We start from the raw sequence: 15,679 nt of genomic DNA on the forward strand, positions 1-15,679 counted from the left end.
GTAACCATTGTGACCTTGTGATGGCTATTAACTAATCATTTTCTTTCTACCTGCATATTACAGAGGGTTTAAATGGGCATGTGTTAGTTTATATTAAGTATATGCACTATTCATTATTATGATTTAATTGTTTCTAAGTGAAGTACTCTATTACTGTTTTTGCATTGAAATATTATACAAATATCGTGGCTTAAAGGATTTACTTTAACTGGTGGTGTGTATCCAACATGTAAATCCGTATTCTCTGATGATCATGAACTGTATGCATGGAGAACAATAACTTCTTGTTAAAACATGTTACGGATAACTTGTTTGTTATTAAAGGAACATTCAGTAACTTCAAAGCTTAAGTGTGTTTTTTTACCTTAAAGTTCACTTCTAACTTCACATCATCCATAATAAAAGTTAATGTGTCAAGCTTATTTATATATATATATATTTAATCATCCCTAACAACCAATAAAGGTCCTAATCTCTTCCTGGTCTTTTACAGATCACTTAATGACGGATATCTGTCACTTATCAGAAAATACCACCTTTCTTCAGAGTCATAGCACGACCTGGTGGTCATTAGACTGAACTACACAGCTGTTATTGATCATAGATTAAAGTCTGAATTGCACAAGATGTGGCTCCGCGAGCTGAAATTAACCAGATATCAGATCTAACATGTCAACACGTCGGAGTGCAGTTGGCATGTAGAGAAAGTTATTTATTTGGACTTTGTGTATAAAGTTAAGATGCAAAATCACAATTTTTAGAAACATTTTAAAAGGGCTCTCCTTTCAGAGATTGTGTTTTTAGCAAATGCAAAAAAAAGAAAATTCTTTCCTGCAAAATACAGCTTCCTCCTCATCTGCTCCTGGAGCCTCTTCTCCTGCTCCCGACATGTCCTCCCGCTTCTCCAGCGTCGGTGAGGCTTTTGTTCAAGTCGGCAAACTCTGATTCGTCGTCGTCAGATTTCACGACCTGAGTCGGCTTCAATGTCTCGGTGACTTTATGAATCAGTCCTGTTCCACCGGGGGTTTGAGGAGGTCAGCAGGCCGGGTCAGGATGAAAAATAGGCTTAGTGTTTCTTTTTAATGAGATTGAATGTGGATATTTTGATCAATGATTTATCATTTTAAAACCCTGATAGTTCACCGTTTTTACCTTTTTACTTGGGTAAATGTTTCCGCTCACCCTTCCATTAGGTTTGTTTGCAGCACTGTTACGATAGTGGAGTCTTTTCACCCCGTAAAAATGAATAAAACGTAGAGGATTTGAGTGAATGGGATTGTCTAATTTTTCTGAATGAATAAAGTTTATTGAATTTCTCCACATAATATAGCATATAAAAACACGCACTTCCCATTGCATATATATATATATATATATATATATATATATACACGCCTAAACAAAACATATTATATATACATTACATGGATCTATTGGAACGTAGGCAGGTTTTTCTGCTTTAGTTGCTTAAGTGACAACTCTGTGGATAAAAAGAGAGAGAATAACACAAAGAATAGTCGGAGGAGTTTCATGAATCTGAACCAACGGGTTTCACTTCCCTTCAACGCAACGAGTCCAGCTCGGTCCATTCATGTGTTTCCACATGAGGCGTCTTTTTGTCTTCTCTTCTGCAGGGAGTTCTGCTTCTTCTTCTCCTCCTTCAATGGTTAAGGAATCAAATCTTGGGCGTGTCATGAATCAAGTGCAAGAGGGAGGGGTCAGAGGGGGGGGGGCTGCAAGTGTTGCAGAGGAACAGGAAGTAGTGAGCAGCAGAGGGAGGAGCTGGGGGCCGCGGTTTCATTTTCAACGACACACAGAAGAAGCCTTTCGCTGCAGGTAAATAATCTTCACCTTTTAAAAAATCACATGTCCAGTAAACGTCAGGCGTGTGTGTGTGTGTGTGTGTGTGTGTGTGTGTGTCTACCGTCTGTAATACGCTCTTATGTGCTGCCGGTTTCACACGGAGGACATGTTGAAAACTGTCAAACAGGAACATTCTTCCCTTCAGGGCACCACAGAGCCGTGACTCACCTGCCAATCAACGACAGGGAGAGGGGACAGAATAACACGTATTAGTACATCGGGAACCTTCTGGATTTGAGTCCGAGCAGCTGAGGATTAAAGAAACTGTAGAATAAACAAGAGAAAAGGCCACAGTTGAACCTTTCAGAGGTTTTCTTGATTGATATTGAGCGTTAGCCACGGTAGCTGCAAATCTCTGTTTCCAGGCGGCAACATCGGGTTCTGAAAAGTGTCTTAAAGCTGCATTATCTCAAGTTGATCACCAGGGGGCAAACAAATAGCGTTCTCTACTATTGGCACTGCACAGCGATTGTTTGAGTTTAAAAGAATATTTATCTAGAGTTTGGGGCAATTTATTTCATTCACAATAAACACAAATACACTGTGTTAATTCTCAGTTCTCCACTACTCTGTTCTCTTTCTCTACTTACCACCAGGGGGCGACTCCTCTGGTTGTATAGAAGTCTATGCTTCATGTGTTAAAGCTGCATCCTCTCTCCTGACCACCAGGGGGCTCCTCTGGTTGTATAGAAGTCTATATAGTGACTCTACTTCTCTTGATGTATTCCCTCAGCAAACATTGTAAACATGAGTTTGTGTCTCAGTCTTTTGTTTCAAGTCTTCTTCTATACAGCATGATGTCATCATTTAGTACTTTATGGTCATTTAAAGTCACACAGACCATAAAGCAGGGGACGCTTTAGGGGCGGGGCTACAGGGTGATTGACAGGTCTCGATCAGAGACGGCGTCTCTCTCACAGATAGACCCTGAAGCTCCATTAGCACTAATGGAGCGTTGACGCACTCAAACTTAATCTTTAGAGATCCTTCTTCCCGTTGAATCAATACGAAGTGTCTACACTCGTAAAATATACCGAGTGAGCACATTTAGTCAAGTGCAGCATCAACTTAAGTACATTACAAGGTACTTGTACTTCACTTGAGAGTACATTTTACGACATTTTACTGACAGCTTTAATTATTTCCTGTTCAGGTAAAACCTTGTATCTCCAGATGTGATGATGATGAATGTTTATGATGAACTGACGGATGAAGTGTTCCTTTATGTGTTGAGAAAATCCTCTAAATAAACTCTTTAGAAAGCTTTTATTTTTAGAGATACGTGGTTCTCACAGGAGACGCTACAAACTCTCATCTCATGATGATCTCATAGATTGTGATGCGTTACAATCACAGGATACAAATGAGTTCAAATGCAACGAACACGTTCGTGCAGCAGGAAGAATAATCCAGAAACATCTGATTTAAACCCTGGATTGGGTTTTGGAGAGATGTTCCCGGGGGAAATCTTCTTTGCAACTTCAGCTGAGTGACAATGAATTAAATTCATGTCGGAACCAGTTGATAATTACAGTGAACCTGTTACGGTGGGAAAGTGAGGTGAGGTTTTACATGTTTTATCTTGAAGCAACATATGGCATGCACCCCAAAGTCCATATTGTCTTTATGGTGGTGACGCTCTTTTATCTCAAACCAGAGGAGATCATTTAGTATCCTAATCCAAGGATTTAAGGACATGCATGTGTTCCCCTGTGTGCCCATTTGATAAGGTACCACCAAGCCACCACCCTCACAAAAATGCAAGTATTTGAAGAGATCAAAGGAAAATATGGAATACCTGTCCATATGTGAAAAATCCTAGTGAAGATTTTAATCCTAGAAAATCTCTAGTCCATGTGTCCTTGGGCAAGACATTTAACCCACATATATAAATGCCAAATATTCCCCGGAGGCTGTGCCATCGGCGTGTGAATGTCGGGTAGCCCTGACGGCAGGCGGCAGCTTGCCTGGTGGTGAACGAATGGGTGTTAACGGGCGAATGACCTGTCGTCAGTGGTCGGAGGACTAGAAAAGTACAAGTCCATGTACCGTCTTCAATATGAATTAATTTGCTTCTGATTGATTCCATGTTCATTCCCACCAGCTGATCATGGACTTCATTGAGCCCATTCTGGGCATTGCCTCGGAGATCTACAGCCTGGTTGAGAAGGTGAAGGCCAATAAGAAGCGCAGCCAACGCGTGTGTCGCCGAGTCAAAGCCCTGGACGAGCTGGTGAGGTCCATCAAGAAGAGGGAGGCGGGACAGACCGCCGCCGAGGTGGAGACGGCCCTCAGGGAACTCTCCTTCACCCTGAAATCGGCCAAGGCGCTCATCGAGAAGTACACCCCGGCCAGCTGGGTGAAGCGCTTTCTGAAGGCCAGCGATCACGAAGACGAGTTCAACAGCTTGAACGAACGCCTCAACGACGCCTTCCAGGTCCTGTCCGGCGCCCTGCAGCTGGAGCAGGGCTCCATGCTGCGCCAGGTGTTCCTGATGGCGTCCAGGGAGAAAGAGGACGAGGTGGACAGGAAGGAGGACGACGCCGAGCTGCAGACACGTGAGGCCGACTCGCGTTGACCGGTGAAGACGATCGGAATCGGCTCGTCTACATGGGCTTCAATTGAATCTCGTAGTTTTAATCATTGAATGTTTGGTCTAATGAATCAGGATCATGAGGATCATCGACGTGCTCTTCAGATGATCCGACGGCTTAGGTTCTCTTTCCAATTCAGGACCTTTTTCAAGGACTCTCGAATTTTTAAAAATACCCGTTAACTGTGAAGGTAGATTTGTGGCTTTTTTACGCAAACCCCCGAAATAGGTTTTAAGAGCAAATTTCCCATTTGTAAGTAAATTAATTGTTAGTTTTGCTGATGAAACTAGAATGTGTTGCAGCCCCGTGTTAGCCCACGCTACAGAAATCAGGTTTATCCGTTATTTGAATGCTTGTAATATGCATTATGATGCCAACTTACCTCCGTGTCCTCCTCACTGTAACCTCCCGAGCCAAGAGCACATCAAACCCACCAATAGAAACTCCTCGCTTCAGCAGCATAAGCCCCGCCCACTAAGACCGAACTCAACTCGTAGCTTTTCGTTTTGAGAGCGCAGGCGTTTAATTTTAAGGGGAGCAAAGATTTTTGATTTGCAGCAACACATTCTAGTTTCATCAGCAAAACTAACCATTAATTTACTTAAAAACGAGAAATTTGCTCATCTTTTTTTGGTTTGAGTAATAAAGACACAAATCTACCGTCATTGTTTTCATCCGGCAAGCGTTCGCCCCATTGGACGAGACTTGATAGTTGGTTGTGTGAGGGTTAGAAAGGCGGTGCACTGGGTGGTTTTTGGTTGATGGTTCTTTGTGTTGCTCCTCAGTGCTGCTGCACTACATGAAAGACCAGCAGGAGAAAACCGACGCCATGCAGAAAGACATGGAATACATCAAGATCAACGTGGAAAAGGTCATAGCACTCTGTGAGTACACCAACAACTCTTAGTCGTTGACACAAACACAACTCCACTGATTAGGTAGAGACAACAACACCAATAGTTAGGTTGAGACAACTAAACCAACGGTTAGGTTTAGACAACTAAACCAACAGTGAGGATGTTAGAGTTCAAGTCTGGTTTACTTTCTGACCCCAGGAGGTCAAATAAAACCGTTATCGAAGGTTTATTGGCAGACGGCTGTCGTGAACTAACTCTCTTCCCAGTGAATAAGCCCAGAATCATCAATGAAGACATCCGGATGATCAAACCACAGGAGCTGAACTACGAATATCCCAAGAAGCCCTTCATGACGACACCGACCTCCGAGGTCTACAAAGGAGAGTACCGCCACTTCCCGGTGGCCATCAAGAGATACACCGACACCATCGACATCAGCCTGAGGTCTGTGGCCCGTTTCAGGACGACGTTGATCAAAGTGCATCTGAAGTTGTATGAATATATTGTGTTTGTTCTCTTTGGTATGCCAAGACATCGGTGGAAACACTCGTAGCCCCATAGCGGTCTCAATCGTTCGCCAATTTTCCGGGGTCCAACTCCTGTCAATCATGATCTGATTGACGATATAGGCAAGCACAGGACTGCAGAACAGCGCCACCCAGTGTACACAAATATATATAATATATAGTAACATTTTAATGACCACGTTTGGCTGTTATATACTCCTTTTTGTTTGGAGGAAAAACCCAGATGTGATTTTTATTAGGCCTTCATTATTATGCTTAAATTCCGTAGACTCCCAATAAAAGAGAAACAGGGAGAGGAACATTTTCCCTTTCTTTACACTTAGGACTCGTTATTGCGCCCTCGTGTGGACGGAGATATATCTTGTGTTGTATAAACGGTTTAACCCACTTTACCACTAAAGCCAAACATAAAAAACCTTCTCTGTCCAAGATGCAAGTCTGATTTTGAGACGCGTTGAGTCAACATGTCGCTCCGTAACCATCACTGCCTGGAAAATGATGCATTCAGGGAGCTTCAGGCCATGAAGTTAACTTTTGGGACTAGAAGGTGATCTAAATAAAACACAAGTGTGGCTTCAGATCTGCTCATCTGTATGAAAGTCTTTATGGTCCACACACAGCCCTGTGTACGCGACACACTGCCACTGACCAACATTCTCTGTCCACGCCGCCTCCAGCGAGCTGCGGAAGGTTTTCAGGAAGGACGTTGAGACCATGCAGCGGTTTGAGTCGCCCAACATCCTGCGAATGTTCGGCATCTGCGTCCAGGACGAGGACGGTGAGGGAACCCGCAGAGCGCCAAGGACGTCGACGAGCATCGTGACTCGTAAAGTGACATCACTGCGTGGTGTGTTTCAGGACCCAGCCCTCAGTTCCTCATCATCATGGAGTACTGTGAGAAGGGAAGTCTCCGTCAGGTTCTGGACTCAGAAGGTCTCGGTCTGTCCTGGACCACCAGAGCTTGTATGTGTCGGGACGCGGCGCGAGGACTCTACCGGTCCGTCTTCTACAACCATTTAATACAACAAAATCATAGAAGACGTTTATATTCATTTGTCTTATTAAGTAGAACAATTGTGTGCAGAAGAAGCTGATCCTCCTACTTGTAGATACGTTCATTTAAAAAAAAATAAGTTCATCAAAAGAAAGATTAAATGTTTTCATTGCCACTGATACACACATTTCCCTTGATACTAATAATCAACAGCTGGCTGATTCCCAATCAGCCAGCTACCGAGGCCAACTAGAGACCCCTCCCCCACACACCACCACAGCTGCCACAGTTATTATGTCCGTTGGTGGAAGAAGGATTCAAATCTTTTACTTAAGTCCAAAAATAACAATGTGCAACAGTATCAACATTTACTGGATCTACTCAATATCCCTTGATTATAATTGTTGAAGCATTTGCATTCATCACTTTAATGTTGAGATGATTCTAATTACTTAATAGGCTGCTGGGTGGCTTAATCCATCAGAATGTATGAAATCTGAATATGCAAAGTAACTAAAGCTGTTAACACGTGCAATGTCTCCACTTGACCTGTAGGGGAGAAGAAGCATAAAGTAGCTCAGACCCCTCATGGTAGAAGGCACCATCGTGATCATCACCCCTCTTTTCTCTCCCAGGCTGCACCACACTGAGGAGAAGTCAAAGGTTCACGGATGCATCAACAGCAACAAGTTCCTGGTGGCCAACGGCAACATCTTGAAGGTACTGAAGCAGAGTGCATGCTGGGATTTGCCGATTTATATAAGACTTTGGAGGGGGGGTTGAATGACGTCTTGATTTGTGGTTGTTGTTGTTGTTACCTTCGCATTGACAATGCGGAAGGTTATGTTTTGATCGCCGTGTATTTATTACCTTCGCATTGAAAATGCGGAAGGTTATGTTTTGATCGCCGCATATTTATTTGTATGCGTGTTATTCGCCTAACTCAAAAAGTATTAAACCGAATCGCATGAAATTTGGTGGGATGATTGGTTATTATCCGGGGACCATTTGATTAGATTTTGGGATCGATCGGGTCAAAGGTCAAGGTCATGAAAAAGGTCAAAATCTTCTTGAATCGCATGGAATTTGGTGGGATGATTGGTTATTATCCGGGGACCATTTGATTAGATTTTGGGATCGATCGAGTCAAAGGTCAAGGTCATGAAAAGGTCAACATCTTCTTGAATCGCATGAAATTGGGTGGGATGTTTGGTTATTATCCGGGGACCATTTGATTAGATTTTGGGATCAATCGGGTCAAAGGTCAAGGTCATGAAAAGGTCAAAATCTTCTTAAATCGCATGAAATTTGGTGGGTTGATTGGTTATTATCCGGGGACCATTTGATTAGATTTTGGGATCAATCGGGTCAAAGGTCAAGGTCATGGAAAGGTCAAAATCTTCTTTTTACCATAGCACGGTCAATTTTTATCCAATTGGCATGCAACTAATGCCAAAATGTTCATAATCCAATGCCCAATCTTGTGATATGCGAAGGTATGCGCTCTACCGAGTGCCCATTCTAGTTTATTTATTTATTTGTATGCGTGTTATTCGTGTAACAAAAAAGTTGTAAACCGAATCACATGAAATTTGGTGGCATGATTGGTTATTATCCGGGGACCATTTGCTTAGATTTTGGGATTGATCGGGTCAAAGGTCAAGGTCAAGGTCATGAAAAGGTCAAAATCTTCTTTTTACCATAGCGCGGTCAATTTTTATCCAATTGGCATGCAACTAATGCCAAAATGTTCATAATGCAATGCCGAATCTTATGATATGCGAAGGTATGCGCTCTACCGAGTGCCCATTCTAGTTGTTGTTTGTTTTTAGCTGGCAGGCTTTGAGCTAGCCAAAACCGAGACGTCGCTGAGGAAGATGACGAAGAACAACGTTCCGGAGCTCACGCGGTCCCTGAGCTACTCGTCTCCAGAGATGCTGCACGACATCAACCACCTGTACAGCACGGCCTGCGAGATCTACAGGTGTTGAGCTAATAGTCGTGTGTACTGATGAAACACAAATATTAACACGACTATGGATTATGCGAGGCGGACAATTTGCTTTAAATGCTTTTAACCCCCCGCAAATTTTGGGGGATTTGAGTAAATATTTAGCAGCCGAATCTAATTATTAACAGGATTTTCAAGCTTTGTTTCTTTTTTGTTTTTCACACATTTAAGACTTGACTTGATGTATGAGTTGTTCGTACATTATTAAAGGGTTGGTAATAACAGCCTTATTAATTACCCTCTGAACCCCCAAAATCCACCGGAAGTGAAAAACACGTTTATTTGAGACCATCGCCAAAACTACAACATGTATCACAGCAGGAAGCTGTGAAGACGTCAATATCGTCAGATTTTCATCTTTACGACAATCCTTGAATGCATCATGTGTTACGGAAAACAGTTACATCAGAAAACTCAACCGACTCTAAGCTCAAGTATTTATAACAACCTTATTACCTTCGCATTGAAAATGCGGAAGGTTATGTTTTGATCGCCGTGTATTTATTTATTTATTTGTATGCGTGTTATTCGCGTAACAAAAAAAGTATTAAACCGAATCGTATGAAATTTGGTGGGATGATTGGTTATTATCCGGGGACCATTTGATTAGATTTTGGGATCGATCGGGTCAAAGGTCAAGGTCAAGGTCATGAAAAAGGTCAACATCTTCTTGAATCGCATGAAATTTGGTGGGATGATTGGTTATTATCCGGGGACCATTTGATTAGACTTTGGGATCGATCGGGTCAAAGGTCAAGGTCATGAAAAGGTCAACATCTTATTTTTACCATAGCACGGTCAATTTCTATCCAATTGGCATGCAACTAATGCCAACATGTTCATAATTCAATGCCCAATCTTGTGATATGCGAAGGTATGCGCTCTACCGAGTGCCCGTTCTAGTTAACAACTTTATTGATGGTTTATGAGTTATTAACATCTTTATTAATGGTTTATGAGTTGTTATTAACATCTTTATTTATGGTTCATGAGTTATTAACAGCTTTATTAATGGTTCATGAGTTATTAACATCTTTATTAATGGTTTATGAGTTGTTATTAACATCTTTATTGATGGTTTATGAGTTATTAACATCTTTATTAATGGTTTATGAGTTGTTATTAACATCTTTATTAATGGTTTATGAGTTATTAACAGCTTTATTAATGGTTCATGAGTTATTAACATCTTTATTGATGGTTTATGAGTTATTAACATCTTTATTAATGGTTTATGAGTTGTTATTAACATCTTTATTAATGGTTTATGAGTTGTTATTAACATCTTTATTAATGGTTCATGAGTTATTAACATCTTTATTAATGGTTTATGAGTTAGTAACATCTTTATTCAGGGTTTATGAGACATTTTAACAACCTTAATCATATCTTTCTAAAAGGTTTATGAGTTGTTAATCACAGCTTCATAAAAGGTTTATGAGTTTTAACTAACAAGCAACGATAAGAAAACACGTTTTGGAGTGGAGGTGAACTTTATAAACAAGCAATGTAATGTTTCTCTTTCTAACTTGTTTGTCTTCCAGCTTAGGGATCGTCCTGTGGGAAGTGGCAACAAGCAGAAAACCTTTCGATGGTGCGTACTGTGGTGGAAATTAGTGTTCCTTTACCTTGTGAGAACTCATAAGTAGTTTAAGCATGGTTGACCCATTACACTTTATTATAGTAACAAGTTTACAAGTAATCAACCAAGCGCTAAATCCAAACAAGTCATGAAAACATTCAGCTGAATGGAGCAGAATCCCTGAGCCTTCTCTCAAGACCGTCAGAAATAACTGCTGCCTCCTCAGTGCAAGACTGAACCCTTTATACGATCTCAGAGACACCCACATTCCCAAAGTTCATCTGTTTCATATCAGAGGAATTTGAGACCCCCGAAGGCTCTGTTTATCCTGCACCCCCTCTACCAAGTGACCATTTGAGTGACCGTTTGGGTTTGGCCTGTCAAGGACCATAACCTTAAGTCAATGGTTCGTGACCTTTTCCCATGACCCCACAGGATCAGGTATATTCCCTAACCATAAATTCAATTCAATTCAGTTTATTTGTATAGCCCATTTTCACAAATTAGAAATTTGTCTCAGAGTGCTTTAAAATCTGTACATTTAGACATCCCTGTCCCAAAAACCTCACATCGGATCAGGAAAAACTCCCAAACAACCCTTCACGGGGGAGAAAAGTGAAGAAACCTTCAGGAGAGCAACAGAGGAGGATCCCTCTCCAGGATGGACAGGTGCAATAGATGTCATGTGACCAGAAGGAACCATTACACACAAATTAAAACACAGGAACAACACAATCAATGAATCTGACAGAGTGTATGAATAGTTGGTAGTCGGCATATTCCACGACCCAGACCTCGATGATCCATCAGCAGATAGGATCTATGCCGTCTCATAGGGTCCGATGACCCCATGAGACGTGAAGTCAAAAGGACTCCGGGGAGAAAGCAGAGTTAGTAACGTGTGATTGAGAGATGAAAATTCATCCACAAGGAGGGAGAAAAGAGGAGATAGGTGCTCAGTGCATCCTAAACGTCCCCTCAATGCCAGTTAGAGGACAACAATCCATTAACTAAGAAATGGAACTTAAATATATGAACCTTGTGGTGATGCCAGAGGGAAAAGTGTGGGGGTCTCCAAAGTTTTTAACGTTCACCCTTAAAGAACCATTGGCTTCTACTTCTGTTCTTCATGTGTTCTGGCTTTTCTTCCAGGTTTGTCAAACAAGGACATCTATGAGAAGGTGTGCAAAGAGAAGTTCAGAGAGGAACTTCCCCACGATTGTCCCAAAGGACTAGCGGACCTAATCGACGTCTGTCGGGACCAAGACCGCTTCCAGAGACCATCTGCTGGAGGTAACTCACAACCACGTCTAGTCCTGGTCCTCTATAGACATCAGTCTAGTCCTGGTCCTCTATAGACATGAGTGTAGTCCTGGTCCTCTGTAGACATCAGTCTAGTCCTGGTCCTCTATAGACATCAGTCTAGTCCTGATCCTCTATAGACATCAGTGTAGTCCTGGTCCTCTATAGACCTCAGTGTAGTCCTGGTCCTCTATAGACCTCAGTGTAGTCCTGGTCCTCTGTAGACATCAGTCTAGTCCTGGTCCTCTATAGACCTCAGTGTAGTCCTGGTCCTCTAGAGACCTCAGTGTAGTCCTGGTCCTCTATAGACCTCAGTGTAGTCCTGGTCCTCTGTAGACATCAGTCTAGTCCTGATCCTCTATAGACATCAGTCTAGTCCTGGTCCTCTATAGACCTCAGTGTAGTCCTGGTCCTCTATAGACCTCAGTCTAGTCCTGGTCCTCTATAGACATCAGTCTAGTCCTGATCCTCTATAGACATCAGTCTAGTCCTGGTCCTCTATAGACATCAGTCTAGTCCTGATCCTCTATAGACATCAGTCTAGTCCTGGTCCTCTGTAGACATCAGTGTAGTCCTGGTCCTCTATAGACCTCAGTGTAGTCCTGGTCCTCTAGAGACCTCAGTGTAGTCCTGGTCCTCTATAGACCTCAGTGTAGTCCTGGTCCTCTATAGACCTCAGTGTAGTCCTGGTCCTCTATAGACCTCAGTGTAGTCCTGGTCCTCTATAGACCTCAGTGTAGTCCTGGTCCTCTATAGACCTCAGTGTAGTCCTGGTCCTCTAGAGACCTCAGTGTAGTCCTGGTCCTCTATAGACCTCAGTGTAGTCCTGGTCCTCTATAGACCTCAGTGTAGTCCTGGTCCTCTATAGACCTCAGTGTAGTCCTGGTCCTCTATAGACCTCAGTGTAGTCCTGGTCCTCTAGAGACCTCAGTGTAGTCCTGGTCCTCTATAGACCTCAGTGTAGTCCTGGTCCTCTATAGACCTCAGTGTAGTCCTGGTCCTCTATAGACCTCAGTGTAGTCCTGGTCCTCTATAGACCTCAGTGTAGTCCTGGTCCTCTATAGACCTCAGTGTAGTCCTGGTCCTCTATAGACCTCAGTGTAGTCCTGGTCCTCTATAGACCTCAGTGTAGTCCTGGTCCTCTATAGACCTCAGTGTAGTCCTGGTCCTCTAGAGACCTCAGTGTAGTCCTGGTCCTCTATAGACCTCAGTGTAGTCCTGGTCCTCTATAGACCTCAGTGTAGTCCTGGTCCTCTAGAGACCTCAGTGTAGTCCTGGTCCTCTATAGACCTCAGTGTAGTCCTGGTCCTCTAGACCTCAGTGTAGTCCTGGTCCTCTATAGACCTCAGTGTAGTCCTGGTCCTCTATAGACCTCAGTGTAGTCCTGGTCCTCTATAGACCTCAGTGTAGTCCTGGTCCTCTATAGACCTCAGTGTAGTCCTGATCCTCTATAGACCTCAGTGTAGTCCTGGTCCTCTATAGATCTCAGTGTAGTCCTGGTCCTCTATAGACCTCAGTGTAGTCCTGGTCCTCTATAGACCTCAGTGTAGTCCTGGTCCTCTAGAGACCTCAGTGTAGTCCTGGTCCTCTGTAGACCTCAGTGTAGTCCTGGTCCTCTATAGACCTCAGTGTAGTCCTGGTCCTCTGTAGACATCAGTGTAGTCCTGGTCCTCTATAGACCTCAGTGTAGTCCTGGTCCTCTATAGACCTCAGTGTAGTCCTGGTCCTCTATAGACCTCAGTGTAGTCCTGGTCCTCTGTAGACATCAGTGTAGTCCTGGTCCTCTGTAGACATCAGTGTAGTCCTGGTCCTCTATAGACCTCAGTGTAGTCCTGGTCCTCTATAGACCTCAGTGTAGTCCTGGTCCTCTGTAGACATCAGTCTAGTCCTGGTCCTCTATAGACCTCCCATCAGTAACCAGACTACCAGAGAGAAGGAGGTCTGGTTCTATACAGTTCATCTTAAAACTCCTCATTGGCCCACCGGGTCGGATTCTGGTAAAACCAGATGACGTCATGCAGGTTCACCAGAACCTCCTTCAGCTCAGACTCCAGCCTAGACCAGTCCACCGTGGACTAGACCTAGATCCAGCAGAGACCAGTCTACCGTGGACTAGACCCATATCCAACCCTAACCCGTGTCTTTCTCTTCTCCAGTGCTGGTGGACCAGCTGCAGAGCATGGTGGCCGAGTTAGAGAAGTCCTAAAGCCTCTTCCTACCCCCTCCTCTTCGTCAGCAGGGGACTGAGGCCTGTAACTTCTTAACGATCCACACGAAAAGTTTACACTAAAAGCCGTACATTTTTATTTCATTTTTTAAAGTTTGCTGCATCCCATAATGTTCAAACCTGCATTTGTACCTTTTAAATGTCTTCAGGATAGATTGCATGTGAAGTCGTGTTTAGAGCTAGATGGTATTTCAGGGACATAGCGGCGCTACTTATGAACCACTACGCTGTAAATACTCTGTTCATTCATAAGAAGCACATAAAACACTTACAACAACAATACTTCTGTCGGTATGTTTTTCGTCGTTATGTTTACGATAGGGCTGGGCAACGATTAAAAAATTTTATCGCGATTAATCGCATTTGTATATGCAAAATCCAATAATTAATTCAAAAGTATTGTATAGCGCACTTCTATTTGAAATGTTCTGCCATATGAATGAAAGTGCCATAACATGTGTTGTCCCTGTTAGAGTGAGACACCAGAAAACACTTTCAGTGCAGTTTGTCAATTCCTAGAACTTGACACTTATTTTAAATGTTCTGCCATATGAACTAAAGTGCCATAAAATCTGTCAGGACATTGTCAAACGCAGTTATGCAGAGACACTGACAGAACGCTGGAGACTGTGAAGCAGGGACATGATCAAAGGCAGTCGTCTCGCAGCAGCGATCATCTCTGGTGCTCTATCTGCTCAGTGTGGTGACTTTATCTGAAACATTCCACTGCTGTGCAACTTCAGTAAAGTGTCAGCAGAATGTCTCTCCTCTGTTTTCATCAGTCAGGGCATGTGAATGCAGCGCCCACTTCTCATCATGTTCTGCCTGTTTTGTGATATACATGCCTAAAAGGTGCCTAATATTTCTAGACTGAAATAATATCGGCATTATAATTATTATAACTATGAGGATTTTTTAGTTGCCTATTTTGTGGAGCCCCTCAGGACGTGGTGCCCTACGCACAGCGCGTAGTGCGCTATGGGAGCGGCGACGCTGGTTGTAGTGTAGAGCATGCCGCACAAACAACAATGAACTAGTGGAGGCGGCAAGGAGCTCCGTGTTGCCAGGTTGGAGATGGTGAAGTATCGTACCAAAGGCTCAACATGGTTGTATTTGGAGGATAATTATCGTGTATCTGGCAACCCTGAGATCGGTCGACCAATGACTGTCCTCTATACCGTCAGAGCTCACCGTAAGAAGGGAGATACCATTTCCAAAACTTGTAAGGGGTAAATACGAGTTTATGAAAACCCAGAGAAACACAAATATCCGACGAAGCAAAATCCCGGACGTTTTTGGAATCCCTGCCGGACGCATTTGTTCGATCTCAAAAGCAGGACATGTCCGGGGAAAACTGGACGTCTGGTCAGCCGATGTCCAGTCGTCCCCATGAGACCATTACTATTACTATTTTTGCACTCTATGTTGTCTATATGTTGCACAATTCACTTTATGTTGGACAGAAGAGAAACGCAATTTCGATCTTCTGTATGTTTGCACATATGGAAAATTGACAAATAAAACTGACTTTGACTTTGACTTTGACTTTGAGAGCAACAGCACGTTGTGAAGCTGTCGCTTTGCAGTCTTCTCCTTTCATCCAGCTCGTGTATTCTCCGTGTGACGTGTGTCTTGAGGGCGTCTCATACCTGCCGTCATTTGTTGAGATTCTCCATGTTTGTTAAACCGCGAATGACTTTCTTTTCCGGCTCCGCAGCAAGC

At 43.1% G+C, this 15,679-nt stretch overlaps 1 protein-coding gene across 1 annotated transcript; it reads left to right on the forward strand.

The window, feature by feature from the left end:
- Positions 1-1,796: 1,796 nt before the first annotated feature.
- Positions 1,797-14,237, forward strand: LOC130195116 (mixed lineage kinase domain-like protein). Its single transcript, XM_056416412.1, has 11 exons — positions 1,797-1,836; positions 3,968-4,421; positions 5,243-5,341; positions 5,581-5,758; positions 6,519-6,619; positions 6,700-6,838; positions 7,471-7,555; positions 8,668-8,819; positions 10,391-10,440; positions 11,581-11,721; positions 13,887-14,237. The coding sequence occupies exons 2-11, from the start codon at positions 3,974-3,976 to the stop codon at positions 13,934-13,936; spliced, it is 1,443 nt and encodes a 480-aa protein (XP_056272387.1). The 5' UTR covers positions 1,797-1,836; positions 3,968-3,973; the 3' UTR covers positions 13,937-14,237.
- The last annotated feature ends 1,442 nt before the right edge of the window (positions 14,238-15,679 follow it).

The sequence above is a fragment of the Pseudoliparis swirei genome, chromosome 6 (assembly GCF_029220125.1).
Source record: "Pseudoliparis swirei isolate HS2019 ecotype Mariana Trench chromosome 6, NWPU_hadal_v1, whole genome shotgun sequence".
Classification (NCBI taxonomy): Eukaryota; Metazoa; Chordata; class Actinopteri; order Perciformes; family Liparidae; genus Pseudoliparis; species Pseudoliparis swirei.